The sequence below is a fragment of the Mesoplodon densirostris genome, chromosome 19 (genome assembly GCF_025265405.1).
Source record: "Mesoplodon densirostris isolate mMesDen1 chromosome 19, mMesDen1 primary haplotype, whole genome shotgun sequence".
NCBI classification, from domain to species: Eukaryota; Metazoa; Chordata; class Mammalia; order Artiodactyla; family Ziphiidae; genus Mesoplodon; species Mesoplodon densirostris.
Genome location: NC_082679.1, coordinates 46,693,092 through 46,713,307, shown reverse-complemented (window position 1 = coordinate 46,713,307; position 20,216 = coordinate 46,693,092). Strand labels below are relative to the sequence as shown.

Genomic DNA, 20,216 nt, shown 5'->3' with positions numbered 1-20,216 from the left:
TTTGTGTCTGGCTTCTTTCACTTAGCACCATGTTTTTGAGGTTCATCTAAGTTGCAGCACATACCAGTATTTCATTCCTTTTTCATGGCTGAATAATATTTCACTGTGGCTGCACCACAATTTTTTTATCCATTCATTCATTAAAGGGCATTTGGGTTGTTTCTACCAACACTACTATATGAATACTACTACTATAATTATGAATACTACTACTATAAACATTTATTTATACATTTCTCTGTGGTCCTATGTTTTCATTTCTCTTGGCTGTATAGCTAGGAATGGAATTGCTAGTCATATGGTAATTCTGTGTTTAATGCTCTGAAAAACAAACAAGCTCTTTTCCACAGTGGTTGGATGATGCCCTTATAGAGCCTCAGCGCCTTAGGCCTGAGCAGCTCTGCCAAGGGGCCCGAGGACTGAGGATACCCAGGGTGTATGTTGGGGGTGACTCTCAGGTAGGCCTGCTCTCTTGGAGGACCCTCAAATGACAGGGCAGAAGCAGGGCACTACCCTCCAGTGGTCCTGAGACCCGGGGTAGGGATGATGGAGGAAAGGGGGCAGGAAGACTGCTATTAACAACTCGAATTCCATTCCAAATGCAGGGAAGATGTGACTTAAGAGCCAGACCTCCTGCACTCAAATCCTAGCTTTGCCAAGTGGCAGCTGTGTGACCTAGTACAAGTTACTTCACAGCTCTGGGCCTAGTTTTGTCATCCATAAAACAGTGATGATAACAGGAACCAACCTCATAGGGTTAAAGTGAGGTTACACTGTGAAAACACGAGGCAAGAAACCAGAGCCAATGGGAGCCTGTTCTTGTGTCAGGACAGGGTCTCTCAGGGTGTCTGTCTCTGTGCTGGCTTGGGAGACTCCCACTCCAAGGCGGGGCAGGACTTACCTCTGGGCCTCAGTGTCAGGAACATGGCTGGCTGGGAGTGGGAGGTGGGGGGATGGGTGGAGAGTATGAGGCACTGGCAAATATTTGCTGATTCAAAGAGTTGGATGTGCTGATTCAATGAGGGACAGGGTGAGGGTCATGCCTGGACTAGGTGCCAGATCCTCTCTTGGGGTTCCAGCTGGCACCTCGAGTTGGAGAGCCTGAGGATCAAACTTCTGCCAGAAATAACCAGTGCAGCTTCCTGAATCCTCTTTGGAAGCCTCCCTGGTGGGGCTGTTCCCTCTCCCAGAATCTTGACACATAGGTACATTCAGGGCCTCATGAGAAAGAGAGGGACTGGGAAAGAGAGAGAGGCAGGTAACCAACCACAATGAGATGCCACTACATACCCATTAAATTAATCAAATGTAAAAGACTGATAAGACCAAGTGTTGGCGAGGGTCTGGAGCAATTGGACCCCACCTATATGGCCAGTGGGCGTGCAAAAATGGAACAGTCAATTTGGAAGACAGTTTGGCACTTTCTTTAAAAGTTAAGCATACACTCCCCACATCACCCTGTGATTCCACTCTTAGCTATTTACTATTTACAAAATGAAAGCATACGTCCACACAAGGACTTGTCTGAAAATGTTCATAGCAACTTTATTGAAAATAGCCAAGGGCCTCCCTGGTGGCGCAAGTGGTTAAGAGTCCGCCTGCCGATGCAGGGGATACGGGTTCGTGCCCCGGTCTGGGAGGATCCCATATGCCGCGGAGCGGCTGGGCCCGTGAGCCATGGCCGCTGGGCCTGCGCATCCGGAGCCTGTGCTCCGCAACGGGAGAGGCCACAACAGTGAGAGGCCCACATACCGCAAAAAGAAAAAAAAAAAAAAAAAAAAAAAAAGAAAATAGCCAAAAAATAGAAATCACTCAGATGTCCATCAATGGAAGAATGGATAAAATGTGGCATGTCATATATGGAATACTATTCAGCAAGAAAAGAGAACTACTAGTTGAATCTCAAAAACATTATGCTAAGAGACAGAAGCTGGTAAAAAAAAAGATTTCATTTCTATGACATTTTAGAAAAGGCAAACTATAGCAACAGAAAGCAATTTAGTGGTTGTGAGGGACCAGGGTCAGGGCAGTGCAAAGTGGCGTAAAGGAACTTTTTTTTTTTTAAGTTTTTTTTTTTTTTTTTTTTTTTTTTTTTTGCGGTACGCGGGCCTCTCACTGTTGTGGCCTCTCCCGTTGCGGAGCACAGGCTCCGGACGCTCAGGCTCAGCGGCCATGGCTCATGGGCCCAGCCGCTCTGCGGCATGTGGGATCCTCCCGGACCGGGGCACGAACTCGTGTCCCCTGCATCGGTCGGCGGACTCCCAACCACTGCGCCACCAGGGAAGCCCCAAAGATTTTTTTTTTTTGGATGTGGATCATTTTAAAGTCTTTATTGAATTTGTTACAATATTGCCTCAATTTCATGTTTTGGCTTTTTTGGCCACGAGGCATGTGGGATCCCAGCTCCCTGACCAGGGATCAAACCTGCACCCCCCACATCAGAAGGCGAAGTCCTAACCACTGGACCACTAGGTAAGTCCCTAAAGGCACTTTTCTGAGCAATGGATGCATCCTAAAACTTGATGTGATGGTGGTTGTCTTATACATTTATCCCAATTTATCAAACTGTACACCTAAAATGGGTGAATTTGATTGTATGTAAATGGTCCCACAATAAAGCTGTTAAAAAAATAAGATTAACTAAAACTAGTTCTGGGAATCCACTTTTGGGAAGTGTACTGTGCATATGCAGGACTGAAAAACATAGAGGCATGCATGCCACAGGTGCTCAATAAATGCTTTCAGGATGCGGGTGGGCGGTGGGGTGGGGAAGCATTAGCACCAGGCAGTGTTCTTTAGAAGGAAAGCTCCTTCTGGCTCCAGAGTTGTCCATCTCAAGCTTAAGGTTATGCTAGTCTGTCATCTGGTGGCCATAGTTGGCAACGCAGGAATCTCCAGCCTTCAAGCCCAACTTCAGGAGGCTCTATGGTGGGGCAGAAAGAAGGGGGACCTTCCTCCTGGGAAACCTGGCGCCCAGAGGGTCAGAGATAGGGAGTCCTGGATCTATGAGAAGAGGGATACAGCTTCTTAATGATAGAGAGAAAGTGCTTTGGTGGCACAAACAGGCAAAGTGAACGTAATTGGTACCTTTGCATGTTGAGATAAAATGTAAGATAGGGTATTTTTTTGTGGGGGGGCGATGGTGCAGGGGGAATAAAAGTTTGGGGAAAACAATGAGATAAGTAGGAAAACTAATCATGTGGATACCCACAGTGAGTTGGTGAGCTGGGCAATGCTCAGCAGAGGGGGCGGGGGGAGGGCGGCAGGGTAGCAAGGGGAATTCTAAAAGGCAAAGGAGACCTCCCTGGATGAAGAGGCCCTTGGGAGCCAGCCGACAAGAGTCTCTTCCCCTAGATATGCCTAGATCTTCTGACCCCTCAGTCCTACATCCAGGAAACATCCCACAGATAAACATCCTCATGGATGTGCTACAGTCATGTAAAGTTTGGGCCCTACAGTGTCTGCAGAACCACTGAGAATGAAGACAAACTTCCGGAGGCAGTGACTGAGGAGCCCGCCTGCTTCTCCTGGCCACTGGGCAGCTGGTCCAGGCTCCAGGGACCCATGGACAAGCCCACTCCGAGTTCCTACAGAAAATGGGGTCAGTTACCTCCGTGGGACACTGATAAGTGAATGAGTAGGTTGTTTAAATGTCAATGATAGGCGGCACTTAATCTAGGAGGACAATGAGTGGGGACAGGGACATTCACATTCTAAGTAGTTGGGAGCCTCAGCGGGGCTGAGACCTCGGAGCTCCCAGGCTCCTGGTATCCAGGCTTCCTATTGGCCATTGACAGATGGAAAGCATGGGGGCCTTGCTGAGAGCCAAGTGTGGGTGACATGCCCCAAAGCACCTTCCTTCAGCGGGAGAGGAGAGAGGGTGGGGAGGGAGTGGAGGTGAGGGAGGGAGGATGGGGCCCACGGCCCAGTGGGGTGCTGAGGAAGGTAAACTTCCACTGGGGTTTGCTCATCCAGCTTCCTGGGAGGGTTTATGGATCGTGACTAACAAGAGAGGACCCATGGCAGGCTTGGGAACTGACATCAGGCAGTAGGTTCTTCAATGTTTGCTGGATGGATGGATGGGTAGACTAATGAATGAAGGAATGAATGAATGAATGGCTATGTGAATGAAGGAAAAAACCACTGGCTCCTCACTGGGTGTGTGTGGGCACATCCGGCAGACCCCCACCTACACTCAAGCCCTCCCCACCCCAGACGCAGGCAGCTACAGTTCTGTGTGCTTCTCCTTGGCCTCCATTAGCTCCCGTATCTTCTGGGGTAGGGTCTTCGTCCAGAACTGGAGCCTGTGGGCCTTCAGGGCTCGGCCCGCTGCAGGCTGCGTGTTCAGCTGCATGTACTGCTCCTCCTGGTTGAACACAGGCCAGTGGGGCAGACCCTCGCCGTTGGGGTTCCTGTAGACATGCCCTCCCGTGGGGCAGTGTGAAGGTCACTCTGAGCCCTACCCAGCCCAGACAGAGCACCCTGACTGGGGTCAGGCAAGGCAGCCAAACAAGCTTGGGGAATGGGGGTGGGGTTCCAGAAGGAGGAAAGAAACTACCTCCCACCAGAGCGTCAGCTCCGCAGGGGACAGGGCGGCCTCTGTCCCTTCCTGATAGAGGGAGGCTCTGCAGATAACAGCACTGTCACCCCCCATCCAGGTCACCCCAAGATGGAATGAGTGTCCAGCACCCATAAGGCCCCTTTCTGTCCAGGCGGGTCCTGGAGCTGGGGAGGGGGCTGCCATGCAATTAAGGACACATCCGCTAATGAAGTCACCACAGACAAGGGGAGCCCAGGATGGGCTCAAGCCCTGCCCTCCCCACCGTGGAGGTTAAAGTAGGAGTGTGACATCTCACCCATTTCGAGCAAAGTTGGTCCAATACTTCATCATCTTCCTGCTCAGCAGCTCCTCCTCCTCAGTGAGTTGGACTACAGAGCAAGAGGACAAGGGTCCAGGTCAGGGCAACTCCAGTCCGGCTTGTGGGTTATTCTCCCTCACCCCATCCCAGGCTCCTCCCTGCCATCCCAAGGCCTGGCTCTCTGCCCGCTCCCCAGGCCCTCTCCTTGCCCAAACCCCATATATTCATCCCGGCCTCTGGCTGACCCAACACTGGGCTCATCCCTGACCCAGAAGGCTCCCTTCTTCTGAGAGCAGAAGGCCATTTAAGAAATAAATATGAAAAAGAAAGAAATCAAGGAAGGAAGGCATGAAGGAAGGGAGGGAAAGAGAGAGAGAAAGGAAGGAAGGAAGAAAGAAAGGAGGGAGGGAGGGAGGGAGGAAAGAAAAGAAAGAAAGAAAGGAAGAAAGAAAGAAAGGAAGGAAGGAAGGAAGGGAGGGAGGAAGGAAGGAAGAAAGAAAGAGGCCTTTCAAACACCCCCTCTGCACCCATGCCAGAAACCCAAGGTCAGGGTGGGGAGAGGTGGAGGGAACACGGGTTCCAGTCTGAAGAATGCTAGACTCCAATTCAAGCTCAATCTTTCTAGCTGTCAGATCTTGGACACCTGATCCCCTCCTCCCTCTGAGCCTCGGTTTCCTCGTCTGTACAGTGAGGGCAATCACCCTCACTCAGGGCCTTAGCCAATGTCCCATCCCACATCCTGGGAATGAGGAGCCTCTGAGGGACCCCCACCTAGGAAGACTCACTGTGGCGGTTCCCGAAAAGACTTCTGAAGACGAAGTGAACCTCATCTCCATGGTCTGCCCTCACATAGCTCGGCCTGACATCCTTGAAGAAGCTGGGCTGATGCTGGAACTCGTAGAAGTAGACAGGGGCGTAGGAACCTGAGGAGGTGGGGAAGACGGGCCGTGACCTGGCGGCCCCTCACCGGGATCTTTCTTGCATCCCCCATGGTGATGACATAGCTAAGTCCAAAGCTGGTTGGAATCTGGACAATGGGGTGGAGGAGCCCCAGGCTGGAGCAAGGGCAGTGGGAAGGGGCTGGGTTCAAATTGTGGCCTTGGAACTTCCTAGGCTATGGCTTTAGGCAAGTCACTGAAGGTCACTGAACCTGTTTCCTCCTCCATAAAAGAGGGTAAATGTCTGTCTCTTAGACTAGCCATGAGGATCTACCACGATGAAGGATATCAAGTGCCAGGCACCAATAAATAGACATGGGCTAGGTTTTGGACACCAGTAGACCTCATCTGGCACCTGCAGCTCTGAGCCGCCCCCAGCCAGTCTGGCCTTAGTGCAGATGTACTCACACTGCAACTTTGCTAGTTGGAGTGCAGGGATCACGAAGATGCAGTCCCCCAGGATCTCATGGAACTGGATTCGGAGGGTCTGGGGGTCCTCACTGTCCCCTATGTACTCCTCCATCAACAGGTCACCAAACTCAGGTGGCATCATCTGTGCCAGGGGATCAGGAAGAGGCAGGTTAGGCAGGCTGGCGGGGCCGGGATGCAGCAGAGGCAGGACCGGGAGACGGATCCTGGGATGGGATAGGGAATCGGGGAAAGGGGCCAAGCTCTGGGTGAGGGGTGCTGCATGCACAGGATATCTGGGGGCTGGACTTCCCGTGCCTTGGGATAGGAAAGGAGCCCCCTCCCCATGTGGGCAGGTCCCCAGGAACCTCACCGTCATTGTTAATATCTTCTGCAAGCCATCCTTTATGGTCTCTCTGTCCATTTCCTTCTGGGTGTCAGAATTGTTCACGACCTGGGTGGTGGGGGAGTCTCGAGTTGGAGATACGATGGGCCTGGAGCTACGAAGCCCCGAGGCCTTCCCACTGGATGGGCTCCCCCGCACCTGGAGGCTTGGGAGTGGGCCTCACCGAGGGGATGATCCAACTGTACTCATCGTTGTTTACACCAATGATGCTGGGGACAGGGTGCAAGTCGGCAGAGGCCAGCAGCTCCTGGGGGTGCTTGGGCAGGAAGATCCCGTCCACCAGACCAGGGATGATGCTGAAGGGCTAAGAGACACTCAAGGTCAGGTTGGAGACACTTTCTGATGCCGCAGACATCTTCCACCCCTTCTTGGCTCGTCCCAGAATGCTCACACCCACCCCAGCAGGTCCTATACCTGCCTCAGCATGGCCTGGCCTCGATTTCCCATCCAGGGCTGTGAGGACACCAAGATGAGGAGCTAGAGTAACTTGCCCAGGGAGGATGAAGGGCACCCAGGCTTGCCTGCCCCACACCTACTGGAGCCTTCCCTCCACAGCCATGTCCATCGGTCAAACCTTGTTGATGGCCAGAATCTCCTCTTCATTCTTGTGCCGCAGGCAGTCCACCAGGGCCTCTGAGTCAACCTGGCCACAGGCAGACAGGTTGGCCACCACCTGTAAAGAGACCAGGCAGCGGCTGGCTCATGCTTCCAGGTAGGGGAGAGAGGTTTGCCCAGTGCCCCAGTTGGAGGCAGGTGTACCCCAAATCTCACAGAGTATTGTGAATGGATTCCTACAGTTTTGAAATTGTTCCAACTTCCCTGATGCTCAGAGGACTCTGCCAAGGGGGCCATCCCACCTGCCTAGATGGTCCTGCCTATGATGGGGGCCCCCAGCGCAGCAGTCTTGTGGGCCACAGAATGTACTCAGCCTCTGCGCTGACAGAGGTCTGTGAATTCTGACCCTTGAACAATCCCCAGATAGGTGGCTGTTTCCAAGGTCCTCTGATGGCAGGGGAGGCCTTGTTATCCCCATTTAACAGACTGAGTAATGGAGGCTGAGAGGTAAGAGACGGGGCAGCAGGTCTGGGCTTCCCACGGTTGAGGTCACTCACTGTGGAGACCACGTCAGATGAGTTGGTGGTGAAGCCGGGCAGCAGGGCCACGCCACTCTCCATGATGGCACAGTGGAAGAGTCCTTTGGACATGGGGGACACAACATGCAAAGACACGCTTATGCTACCCGCAGACGCGCCAAAAATGGTGACATGGTCAGGGTCGCCTCCAAAGTAGACGATGTTCTGCTGGACCCAGCGTAGTGCAGCCACTTGATCCAGGTAGCCCCAGTTGCCAGTTGCGTGTTTGTCTCCAGTGCTGAGAGGTGGCAGGGATGAGGGTCATGGGACTGTCCTGGCTCCATCAGCCTGCGTTGCCGAGCCCAGCCCCAGTCTCACCTGAAGAAGCCCAGCAAACCCAGGCGGTACTGGATAACGACCACCACCACGTCCTCGAAGGCCGCCAGAGCAGAGCCGTCATACATGGAAGCCATGCCCACGACAAACCCACCACCATGGATCCACACCATCACCTAGCGAATCCAAGGCACAGATACCATAGGGCTCCCACCAAGCCCAAACCCCACCAGAGCTGCTACCTAAACTAACCACCACTTTGGCTCTGTCCTCCTAACCACAGGGACACTCCAGCAAGACAAAGTGGTGTCTTCATGACCTGGGCTGAAGGCAACCCAAGTTCTATCAGGAGAACTGGGCCTCCCACACTTTGGGGCCCGGCCCACATACCAAAGCCCGGCTCCACTTCTCCCAGAACCCTCTCTGACATGCAAAGAAAAGGGATGTCTCTCTGATCACCCCACATGCACGCACATTAATTAAAAGTGTACTCTATTCTCATTGGCCCAACAGATAATCCATGGCTGGGATCTCCGGCCACCTCAAAGTGCATCCCTCAGCACCTGAGTGGGTCCTGGGTATGAGTTGGTTGGGCATAGGTCCTGGGTCCCTACCAGGGCCATGGTTTCTGATGTCTGGGAGCAGCCAGGGTTCTGTGACCCTGTGCCCAGGCATCAGCCACCCATGCTGGGTAAGAAAGACTCTCTTGGATCTGATAGTAAGAAGCTTCTTAACAGGGTCCACACTGCAGTGGGGCCCAGGCTGATCTTGTTCTTTTAAATCTTCTGCAGAAGAAATGCCCTCCCACCCCTTAGCCAGCTGTGGTCTGGCACTCACAGGCAGGTTAGAGCCCTCATGGGAATGGGCAGGTGTGTAGATGTTGAGGTACAGGCAGTCTTCAGACATGGAGGTAGAAGGCAGGGTCACATTCAGTAGTTTCAGAGTCATTTCTTTCGTGCTAGCGAAGTCCTGCAGACACCTGGTGACCGTGGCAGGCAGTCAGTCCTGGGGCCATGCTGTGGCCATAACCAGATCCTGGGCCCAGATATGCTCCCAACTACCCTTAGTCCCACTTCCTCTGATACCTCACTCACATGTGATCCCTCCCTAAAGCCCCTTTGCACCAAGCTACAGGCCACAGACTCTGGGGAAGCTGGGATGAAGCCTAGTCTTCCATGAGGCTTCAAGCTTATGAGAGCTTTGGATATCAATCCTCCTGAGGCTTAGAAATCTTGACTCCGGAGGGTCTCTATGAGAACGACTGGTTGCATGTGGTGACATTCACCACCCTATCACTGTACTCAGGCAGACCTGGAATAGGGGAGTAGCCTGTATACATGTGCTGCCAAAAGGAATGGATTAATTTCTCATGAGAAGGGCAGTGGGACATCCCTCATCCCAAGTCAGACTCTCAGGGAACCTCATCACTCCCACAGTTTCCAGTTTCAAGAACATATACACGCCCCTTGGTCAATGGCATCTGGCCCTGTCGGTTGGCACAGTGACTGTGCAGAGCGGGGTCTTCTGCTCCTCAGGGATCTACAGTGTCTGCTGCTAGAGTCAGGAGCTCCTACAAGGTTCAAACCTCTCCCAGAGATACCTCCTCTGGTGGCAGAGATCACTTGTCACAACTAGAACCTAGGGAGTTGTGTGTCTCTGCTCGTCCCTTCAGCTTGTGAAGCTAATGCTCTTTGAGTGCTAAGCCCTCAGTCTGGGAAAGTTACTTCACCCTTTCAAGCCCCTGCATGCTCATCAGAAAAATGCATGTGAAAATCCACCAAACTCAGAGGGAAAACTGGCTGTTTTGAAATGACATGAAATGACAACTGCAGCCTGGCCCAGAGCTCAGAGTACCCTCTATCCCAGGGCTTAGAGTTCCCTGGACCCCCTGCTTACTTGGCTGGGTGGGAGGTCCCATCCTTTATACCACTCCAAGATTCCGGGGGCTCCGGAGGCGCAAACCGCAACAGCCCTAGAGGTGGCTTGGCGAAGGGAATTCCCAAGAAGGTGTGGATCCCCACATCAGTGTTCTTCACATGGACGAGGCTCCCCCGCACCTGGCCCGTGTGCGTGGTCCGCACGGGGCTGTCAGAGTCCTGGCCTGTGGGCAGAGAGATGGACGTCAGGGTTGGGTCTCCCCATTTAGCTGCCCTCCCAGACTGTTGATGTTGCCACCTCCTTCCTGTCCTCAGCTCAGCTCAAGGGACACTGATCTACCAACACTTGCTTTACAGATTTCCTGCCTGTAACTCTGCGCCCCCCACCCCCAACTGCCTTCACGGCCCCAGCCTTTTCCACCATGCTCACTGAGGCTCCTTGGGGCTTGGCACCATGGTTTAGCCCCATAGTTTAGCCTCAAATAAATAGTAACAAATGAGCTTGATGGGGTGAGAGTGTCCTTTCTACTCACTGTGTGCCAGGTCCTAGGAGGCAGTAGGAGAACTGTGGGAATCGGACGGACAAGATTCCTGTCCTTAAAGATCTCACACTCTAGGTGGCAAGAATGACATAGAGAAATTATCCTCCAAAGAGTGAGAGTATGAGGAGAACTACAACGAGAAGGGCAGCTGTGTCTAGAACACAAAAAGCACAGCCCGCCCTGCTGTGGGGATCAGGGAGGCAGGAAGAGAATGAAAGTCCCCTAACAGAGAAAGAGCTGATATTCTTTTTTTTGTTTTTTTAATTAATTTATTTATTTTTTGCTGCGTTGGGTCTTCGTTGCTGCGCGTGGGCTTTCTCTAGTTGTGGCGAGCGGAGGCTACTCTTCATTTTGGTGCACGGGCTTCTCACTGCGGTGGCTTCTCTTGTTGCAGAGCACGGGCTCTGGGTGCATGGGCTTCAGTAGTTGTGGCTCACGGGCTCTAGAGCGCAGGCTCAGTAGTTGTGGCACACGGGCTTACTTGCTCTATGGCATGTGGGATCTTCCTGGACCAGGGCTCGAACCCGTGTCCCCTGCATTGGCAGGCGGATTCTTAACCACTGCACCACCAGGGAAGCCCAGAGCTGATATTCTTAATAGATAAAGAATTTCTATAAATGAATAAGAAATATGCCAGCTACGCATATTTGGTGAAAGAATATCAAACGGTGAAAGAATATGTTCAGACAGAATAAGGAATACCAGTAAACGGCTCTTACACAAATGAGGAGATGTTCATCTCACTCATGCTAAGAGAAATGCACATTGAAATCTGACTGTGATGTCAACAACTTATTTTGTCACAAAAAGCAAGACAATCAGACATTGTATGTTTTCTGTTGGAAGTCCACTGCACCACATATGAAGTAGTCTTGTCCCCAAACAAAACAAAGCAAAACCTAAAATCTGAATCTGATCAAGCCTCTGGAATATAAATACAAGTTTACGGGCATACAGGGGACAGAGAAACAGTTAAGACACCCTAGGGATGTAATCAGCAAGACCCAAACTCTGTTATATGTGGAATCTAAAAAAAATGATACAGATGAACTTATTTACAAAACAGTGACTCAGAGACATAGAAAACAAACTTATGGTTACCAAAGGGACAAAGTGGGGAGGGATAAATTAGGATTTGGGGATTAACACAAACACAGTACTATATATAAAATAACCAACAAAGACCTATTGTATAGCACAGGGAGCTATACTCAATATCTTGTAATAATCTATAAGGGAAAACATTCTGAATATATAATATATATAACTGAACCACTTTACTGTACGCCTGAAACTAACACAACATTATAAATCAACTATACTTCAGGAAAAACAAAAACAAAAAAACCCCTCAAACTCTGGGATACTCTCCAGAACAAACTGGTTTCTTCAACAAAATTACAAGAAAAATAAAAGAGGCAGAGGAGGAATCTGAAGATTGAAAGAGACTCATGAAATACTTCAAAAAGATTGATAATAATAAATGTTGGAAAGGATGTGGAAAAACTGGAACCTTTGTATATTGCCGGTGGGAAGGGAGAATGGTGCAGGCGCTTTGGAAAACACCCTGGCAGTTTTGCAAAAGGTTAAACATAGGACTTCCCTGGTGGCGCAGTGGTTAAGAATCTGCCTGCCAACGCAGGGGACACGGGTTCAAGCCCTGGTCCAGGAAGATCCCACATGCCGCGGGGCAACTAAGCCCGTGCACCACAACTACTGAGCCTGTATGCCACAACTACTGAAGCCCGTGTGCCTAGAGCCTGTGCTCCGCAACAAGAGAACCCACTGCACCGCAACGAAGAGTAGCCTCTGTTCGCCACAACTAGAGAAAGCTCACACACAGCAACAAAGACCCAACACAGCCAAAAATTAATTAATTAATTAATTAATTAATTAACTTTTAAAACAGTTTAAACATAGTTACCACAGGACCCAGCAATCCCACTCCTAGGTATAAACCCAAGAGAACTGAAAACATATGTCCACAAAAAAACTTGTGTATGAGTGTTCATAGCAGGATTATTTATAATAGCCAAAAAGTGGTAACAATCCAAATGTCCATCAACTGATAAATGGATTGATAAAATGTACCATATCTATACAATGGAATATTATTCAGCAATAAAAAGAAGTACCGAACATGCTACAATATGGATGAAGCTTGAAAATACACTAAGTGAAAAAAGCCAGTCCCAAAGGACCACATATTGGATTATTCCATTTATACTTCCAGAATTGGTGTATTCATAGAGATAGAAATGTTGGGGAAAGGGAAATTGATGTGGTAAACTCTGTGAATATACTAAAAACCACTTTAAATGGGTAAAAGTTATGCCATGTGAATTATATCTCAAATCTGTTATTAAAAAAAGCACATCTGGGCTTCCCTGGTGGCGCAGTGGTTGAGAGTCCGCCTGCCAATGCAGGGGACACGGGTTCGTGCCCCGGTCCGGGAAGATCCCACATGCCGCGGAGCGGCAAGACCCCTGAGCCATGGCCGCTGAACCTGTGCGTCCGGAGCCTGTGCTCCGCAACGGGAGAGGCCACAACAGTGAGAGGCCCGCGTACCACAAAAAAAAAAAAAGAATATTTGACTAGATGTTTGATTACATTAAGAAATTATGACAGACATATATTTCTTCTTTTAGTAGGCCATGATAAAAAAAATTACAGGTGATACGATGTCTGGAATTTGCTTCAAATAATGGTGCAAAGGAGAGGTGATAATCCAGACAAAACTAAGTTGCCCAGGTCTTGATAACTGTTAAAGGTAGATCATGGTACAGCAGTCCTGACCCTCTCTGTGCCTCAGGGCGCAGGGAGGTATCCAGTCAGGCTCCCAATTTCCCTGGTGTTATCTCCACTGGCTCCCACCTCCCTGGTGCCTTTCCTCCTGCAGGCTCAGGCTCTGCTTCTGCAGAATTTGGCAGATTTGAGCCTGGTTTCATAATAAAAAGTAAAAAAAAAGAAAGAAAACAAAAAAACATCCTTATGGAACTATACTACCCTACACCCATTAGATTAACTTGGATGAATGCGCCTGACGACACCTGGTGTGGGTGAGGTCGGAGTTAGCAGCTATTCACATGCTCCACAGAGGGCAACTGAACAATGCCTTTCCAAGTCAGAAGACTCATGCTTCTCCGGACACGCTGTCTACGTTAAGTCCTTTGTGGGATGTAACGTCTGCCCATGTAATTCACTGCCTCCACCGACCTTCAATGCTTGATGTTTGTTATAGCAAAAGACAAAACCTGCTAAAATGTTCCTGATCAGAGGCTAGTTACATCAAGGATGCTTCCTCCTTGAAGAGAAGCCCTTTCATTAAACAATATGACTAAGTTCTACCATGTGGGCGTGTGGAGAGGTCACTCCCTGTGTCAGGAAGTGGAAAAGCCAGGGACCAAAAAGGGAGGCAATGTGTGACCATTTGGGTGAAAACCAAGGATGCATGCACACATCCATTCTTGGGTAAACTCCTGGTTAGTGTGTGGAAGGCCCTGGGGACCTAGATGGTCCCTGCCTATAAGCCAGGACGGGGTGGGACAGGAGAGGGTCAGACCCATCATCTGTGCTTGCCAGTTCTTCTTTTCTGAAAGTGGGTCCCATCCAACATAGCAACATTTTTAGAAAGAGGCATCAGTGAGGCCTCGCAGATCGTGGCGCTGGAAGGTTCTGGTGACCTCTTAGAGCCTGGTGAGCAAGGGGCAAGGGCAGAAGCACGATGGGTTGGGCCTCGGGGTAGTGATGAGTGTGGACGCTACCCAGGCAGATTCGACTGGGAAGGGAGAGGATAGTCAGGTTCCACAGGCAGAGCCCGTTTGGATTAGAGGATCACGCCCTTCAAGAGGAGCACAGGGGACTTCCCTCGTGGCCCAGTGGTTAAGACTCCACACTCCCAATGCAGGGGGTGTGGGTTCAATCCCTGGTCAGGGAACTAGATCCCACATGCTGCAACTAAAAGATCCCATGTGCTGCAACTAAAGATCCCGTATGCTGCAAGGAAGATCCTGCACAAGGCAACGAAGATCCAGCGTGCTGCAACTAAGACCTGGCACAGCCAAATAAATAAATATTTTTTTTAAAAAAAGAGGGGGCACAGGAGCTGGAGCTGTGCCCAGGTACCATGCCCACATAGCGTAAGCTATAAAGGCTACCAATAAGGGCTGGCACAAAGAGAGATCACCTTTGCCCTGGAGGTCAAGACCTGCCCTCACTCGGGGTGGGTGCACGGGGTGAAGAGAAGCACATGGAAGTCTGTCTGATAGTAGGATGTGGTGGCGGGGGGATGGGGGCTTCTGTAGGCTGAGCCGGTAACCTTGCCCAGGGCTCCTGTGGAGAGCGGCTCAGTGGTGTCAGGACATCCCTGTGGCCAAGGGCGAAACACTCAGAGCCAAATGGTGGCGGGAAGGTATAATTATTGTTGTTATTACCCCCGTCAGCACCAGCTCCACCACAATCGCTCGCAGGGAAATGTCCCAAATAACTCCCCAGCCCGCCCCGTGCTGCTCAGAGCCCCTAGGGCCTGCTTGTGCCTTGGGGTAGTGCGACTTGGGGCGGCCCAAATTCTCTCTGCGCCTCAGGGGGCGCAGAGATGGTGTCGTATCCCTCACACGGTTCTGGTGCTGGAACTCTCCGCCGGCTCCCACCTCCCGGACGCCTTTCCTCCCGCAGCCTCAGGTCCTGCCTCTGCAGAATTTGGCAAATCCTACCCTGGTCCCTGCCGCCCCGCGTCGGAGCCTCACCCTGGCCCGGGACAAGGAGAAGCAGGACCCCGAAGGCCACGGCTCTCAGCCGCTCGCGAAGTCGGTCCAGCTGCATCGTCGGCTCACAGGTCTTTTTTGCACTACCGGCGGACATGCTGCTTTTCACCAAGAGGCTGCGCAGGGACGCATCCAGCCGTCGACGATTGAGTGCCTCGCCCAGGCCTGGACTTTGTACTGGGAAGGGAGTAGGCGGGGAAAGATGGGTTTGGCAGGAAAGCGGGACAGAACGGGCAAAGGCCAGTGGCAGGTAGGGGCTAGCACAGCCGCTTCCCCTCTGTCCTCTTGGGCCTCCTCCGCAGGGACCTTGAGGCTTCTGCAGCCCCTCCGCAATACCAAGAACCCTCTCCACAAACCTGCGTTCAGTGTCCTTATAGTCACAGGCCCGACAAGTGTGCTCCGAGGGGGAGAGAGAGGAAGCAATAAGCTGTGATTGGAGAAACCAGGAGAGCTTCCTTGAGGAGGTGCAGGATCAGGATTCCCATAGACAGATAAATGAAAACGACCTTCGTTCAGAGTGAAAGGAACCGCCCGAGTAAAGGCAGGGAAGTCTGACGGCCCTTCATTCCGAAAACTCCTCCTTGCTTTCGGGGATCGATTTCCTGGGCCCGCCTTCATCCCCCTATTGTTCCTGGTCTGAGGGTCTCCGTGGGCCCTCCTCCCTACTCGGCAAAGGCCTGCCTTTTGAAATGCACACCTGATTGTGGCACTCATCTTAAGGACACCCTCAACCCAACCCCGTGTCTTTCCCTGTCCCCACCTCCCGTCAAAATCGAGGTCACGGTCCTTTATCCATTGGACAAACATTTGAAGAACGTCTTTAGGGCCGCACGCAGGGAAAGGGGAGAGCACTCCCAGGCCCAGGGTGCAGCGGGGGCTGCACGTGCGTCACTGGGAAGTTCCGAAGCGCAGTGAACCGTGCCAGGACAGAGGCAACTCTGGGCGCCCGCCCAGCCTAAGGGGCAGGCCTCTCGGAGGAAGTGATGCCTGACGGTACGCCTGGCTCAATCTCAAGACGGGTCTTCAGTGCCCCAGCCTTGGCCTGCGCCGTCAGGCACCCTCCCGGTTCGCACACCGTGGTCCCTTCTCTGTGTCTTTGTTGGAGCGCTCGGCATTTTCTCGGATCCGCGTAGAGAGCGCGCGGAGATAGCCCCTCCACCCAAACCGCAGGCGGCATACCGGCAGGACCGCGTGTCCCTCGCGTTACCCCGTCGCCACGCCACGCCACGCCCCCTTCCCGTTCCCCGGAAATGCACCGTAGGAGCGGAAGCGCCCGCCAACAGTTGCCGGCAGCAGTTCCGCGATGGTGGGTGGCGGCGGGATGGGGGGCGGCCTCCTCGAGAACGCTAACCCCCTCATCTACGAGCGCTCTGGGGAGCGGCCAGTGACCGCGGGCGAGGAGGACGAGCAGGTTCCAGACAGCATCGACGCGCGCGAGATCTTCGATATCCGTCGCTGCCGGGCGCGGGCGGGTTCGCGGGGGCCTGGGAGGTGGTGGGATGAAGTGATGTCCAGTAGTCGGTGGAGCTGTAGTAGGGCCGGGCAATCCCGGGGGGGGGGGCGGGTTCTGAGTGGGCAGAGGCGCAGAGTCCCCTTTCCTTCACTTGGCACATCTGATTCGCTCCATCAATGACCCGGAGCATCCACTGACGCTAGAAGAATTGAACGTAGTAGAGCAAGTCCGGGTTCAGGTGAGTCACTCCCAGCGTCCAGGGGAGCGACTTGTTCGGGAGAGTCAGAAGGGCTCAGCTGTGCACCAGGGTGCTAGCGTTCTCTCAGCTCATGGACTCCTCAGGGGATCTTTGAAACGTGTGTGTGTGTGTCTGTCCATTTTATGGATGAGGAAACTGAGACCCATACTGGTTAGATGACTTCCCTGAAGCAACAAACTAAGAAGAGGGTCTATGGGCTGGACGGGCCATGACTCCTAACATCCCACCTCTCCAACCAGGTGAGCGACCCCGAGAGCACAGTGGCCGTGGCCTTCACACCCACCATTCCGCACTGCAGTATGGCCACACTTATTGGCCTGTCCATCAAAGTCAAGCTTCTGCGATCCCTTCCCCAGCGTTTCAAGGTAAGGTGGAACTGAGCCCTGGGAGTGGGGCAGGCATGAGTGTCTGCTACTGAGGAGGACATGGAGAGCATGAACTTGAACATCAGAGTGAGATCTGGAAGGATCCCAGCTAGCAGAGATAAAACTGGGAGGAGGCTTTCCAATTGGATGGGACAAGAATAAAGACCCAAGCTGGAAAGTGCAGAAAAGTAGTGAGGAGTGTGGCAGGTAGGGCAGTAGGGAGGTGTAGATAAGTTTGGAGCGGGGATGGGGTGCAGGTGGGCCTTTAAGTCAGTAGCAGTTGGCCAGTCCTTTGGGTAGAGATGGAATGGCTTTGAGTGGGTTTGGGGTGTAATGGAAGGGCCGGAGTCCAGAGGCATGATTAGGAAGAAGGATCAGCTGGAGGTGGTGAGTGGGGAGAGGGGAAAAGGGGGTAGACAGGTGTGTGAGTGCTCAGGCCCCACCTGTCTCCCTCCCAGCTGGACGTGCACATTACACCAGGGACCCATGCCTCGGAGCACGCAGGTAAGTATGGGCTGGTGTTGAGGCATTAGCCTGGAGGCTCCCTGCTTGCCATGGTGGTCTGTAGGGCAAGATTAGAGGGAGGGTTGGGGGCTTGGCACTAGGTGGGTGACTCCCCAGTGGAGGTGGCAGCCTAGAGCTAAGCTGGCCTGACTTGAGTGTCCTGTGTTTACCATGTTCTCCCACTCCCGCCCTCTCCCTCTCCTAAGTACACGGGACCAGGGTTGTCAGGCTTTATAGTATAGGAAGCAGACATGAGTGGCCAGGTGGGAAGGGGTCACAAGAAGGTGGGGTAGGTGTGGGCTCAGGTGGTTGGGGTAGCCTGACTAAGGTTTGGGATCCTGGGAAGGCGGGGGCAGGAGGGCTTTGTTGGTGGGGGTATAAATATATTTCACCACTCTCTCCTTTCCACCCAGTGAACAAGCAGCTTGCGGATAAAGAGCGGGTGGCAGCCGCCCTAGAGAACACCCACCTGCTGGAGGTTGTGAACCAGTGCCTATCAGCCCGCTCCTGAGCCTGAATTTTTGCTCCCAGCCCCACGCAGGGCTCATGGCCTTGTTTTCTTGAACCACTGACAATAAGAAACTAACATTTTGCATTTTGTAATAAACCTTAATTTATATTCATTTCCCAGCATGCCTGAGAGTCTTTCATCTCAGTGGGGGTCACTCCGGGTTTGGGATAGGGGTGGTAGTGAGTGCCTATACAGGCTGGGTCGATGAGGTTTGGTTCATTTTTTAAATTTCTCCCAATGGTTTGATTAGGAAAAGTTACAAGTATGCCAAAAAATTGAAAGAATAATGTAGTGAACACTTTTGTATACCCACCACCTAGATTTAACAGTTGTTAACATGTTGCAGCTTTGGTTTTATTTATATGTGTGTAGAATATAAATATACTTGAAAGTAAGCTGCAGACACATGACCCTTCACTTCTCAGTACTTCATCCTGTGTGTCCTAAGAATAAGCCTGTAACCACAGTACTGTTTTTTGGCCCCTAAATGAACAGTTCTCTGACACTAATATCTAATATCCAGGCATGTATGAATTTCTCCCAAAATGTCATTCATAGTTGTTTTTTAAGTCAGGCTCCAGTCAAGTTTCGTGTGTTGCATTTGATTGTCATCTCTCTTTAGCCTCTTCTAGAACTGTCTCCCTGCCTCCCTACCTTTTAATCTTTCTTGACACTGACTATTTTGAAAAGCCCAGGTGAGTTGTCCTGGAGAAGCCCCACAGTCTGATTTGTTGTTTTGTCTCCTATGTTTCCTATAAACTAGAAGTTGGTTGAGTTCAGGTTTGAGTTGACTAGTGAGAACCTTGCCCAGGAGTGTTGTATATATCCTTAGCATCCACCAGTAGCTGTGTGATGCCAGCTTGTCCCCACTGTTGGTGATGCTCAGTTTGGTCCCCTGGTCAGGGCAGTGCCAGCAGATTTCTCTGCTGAAAGCCATCTGAAGCACTGTCTCCACCAGCAGCCTGGGAAATGCATGTCACCCCAGGTGCTCAGGTCTGGGGCCTCTGCCTCGCCCAGCACAGTTGGTCACCAGGATAGACCGTGCGGCTTAGACCTCGGATCAGCCAGTCAGGAGTCATAATGTCACAATCCCCTGCCTGCATTTCCTTCTCTGAGGAAAAATGCGGATATTAAGAAGACTTGCCCACCTGGTGGGCAGAGGCCTCAGCAGGGACCCTGGCCGCTTGGCAAATCTGTTTGGGGACCTTCTGACAACATTGGACCTGTCCTGAGAGTGGGCATTGGCCAAAGGTTTTATATATACTATCTAGTCAGTCAGTCCTCAAGCCAGCCCTGTGTGGCAGTTGCTATTCTTTATCATCTCTGTTTTGCAGATGAAAGAAGATTCTAGAATAAGTAACTGACTCCCCAAGACCTCCAGTTAGGGAGCAGAGGAACCTCAGCTGTTCAGCAGGTACTGCTCAGCTGGCAGGGGGTGCTGTTGCCTAGCTGGAGGGGCCTACGCCCACCTCCAACCCCCACTTCCAGGCGGGAGTAACTTCGCCACCTAGTGACCAAGATCTGGCTGCTCAGGGGTGAAGCCATCGACCCATGTCACCCAGTTTCTTCATGTGTGATGTGGGGAGACACAATAGCTTAGGACTGCTCTGGAGATTTAAAATGGATCTGGGACCATTTCAGGTGATCTTCCAGGCAGAGTACCTCCCACTTCCACAGATGAAGAAGCTCAGTGCTCCAGAGAGGCAGGAGACCAGCCAGGGCCCCGCAGGCCCCAGGGAGCCTCCCCAGCCACCAATACCCAGCCGTAGGCTTTACGACGTGTGTACTTCTGCACTGACAGCCCGATGTGTCTAGATGTCTGTGGTGTCTGTGTTCACCTGGGGGTGGGAGGTCACGGGGAAGGCAGGTGTCACTGAGTCATTCAGCTGGCTCTCCTGGCAGCCAGGCCACGGTGGACAAGG

General features: G+C 52.0%; 2 protein-coding genes across 3 annotated transcripts; one reads left to right on the top strand and one right to left on the bottom strand.

The window, feature by feature from the left end:
* Positions 1-2,312: 2,312 nt before the first annotated feature.
* Positions 2,313-15,666, bottom strand: LOC132479749 (cocaine esterase-like). 2 transcript variants are annotated; one of them, XM_060083283.1, is made up of 12 exons: positions 15,185-15,666; positions 9,917-10,121; positions 8,858-8,999; positions 8,063-8,196; positions 7,724-7,982; positions 7,186-7,284; positions 6,775-6,915; positions 6,579-6,659; positions 6,206-6,350; positions 5,645-5,782; positions 4,857-4,929; positions 2,313-4,412 (listed from the first exon to the last, which is right to left on the bottom strand). In XM_060083283.1, exons 1-12 carry the CDS (start codon positions 15,297-15,299, stop codon positions 4,226-4,228), a joined length of 1,719 nt encoding a protein of 572 aa, XP_059939266.1. In that variant the 5' UTR covers positions 15,300-15,666; the 3' UTR covers positions 2,313-4,225. The 2 variants fall into 2 exon arrangements, with proteins under 2 accessions (XP_059939266.1, XP_059939267.1); XM_060083284.1 differs by having other exon boundaries at positions 15,152-15,394.
* Positions 15,667-16,445: 779 nt separating this feature from the next.
* CIAO2B (cytosolic iron-sulfur assembly component 2B) lies at positions 16,446-18,406 on the top strand. The gene is made up of 5 exons (XM_060083286.1): positions 16,446-16,649; positions 16,816-16,893; positions 17,154-17,279; positions 17,738-17,783; positions 18,197-18,406. The coding sequence occupies exons 1-5, from the start codon at positions 16,506-16,508 to the stop codon at positions 18,292-18,294; spliced, it is 492 nt and encodes a 163-aa protein (XP_059939269.1). The 5' UTR covers positions 16,446-16,505; the 3' UTR covers positions 18,295-18,406.
* Positions 18,407-20,216: the final 1,810 nt, after the last annotated feature.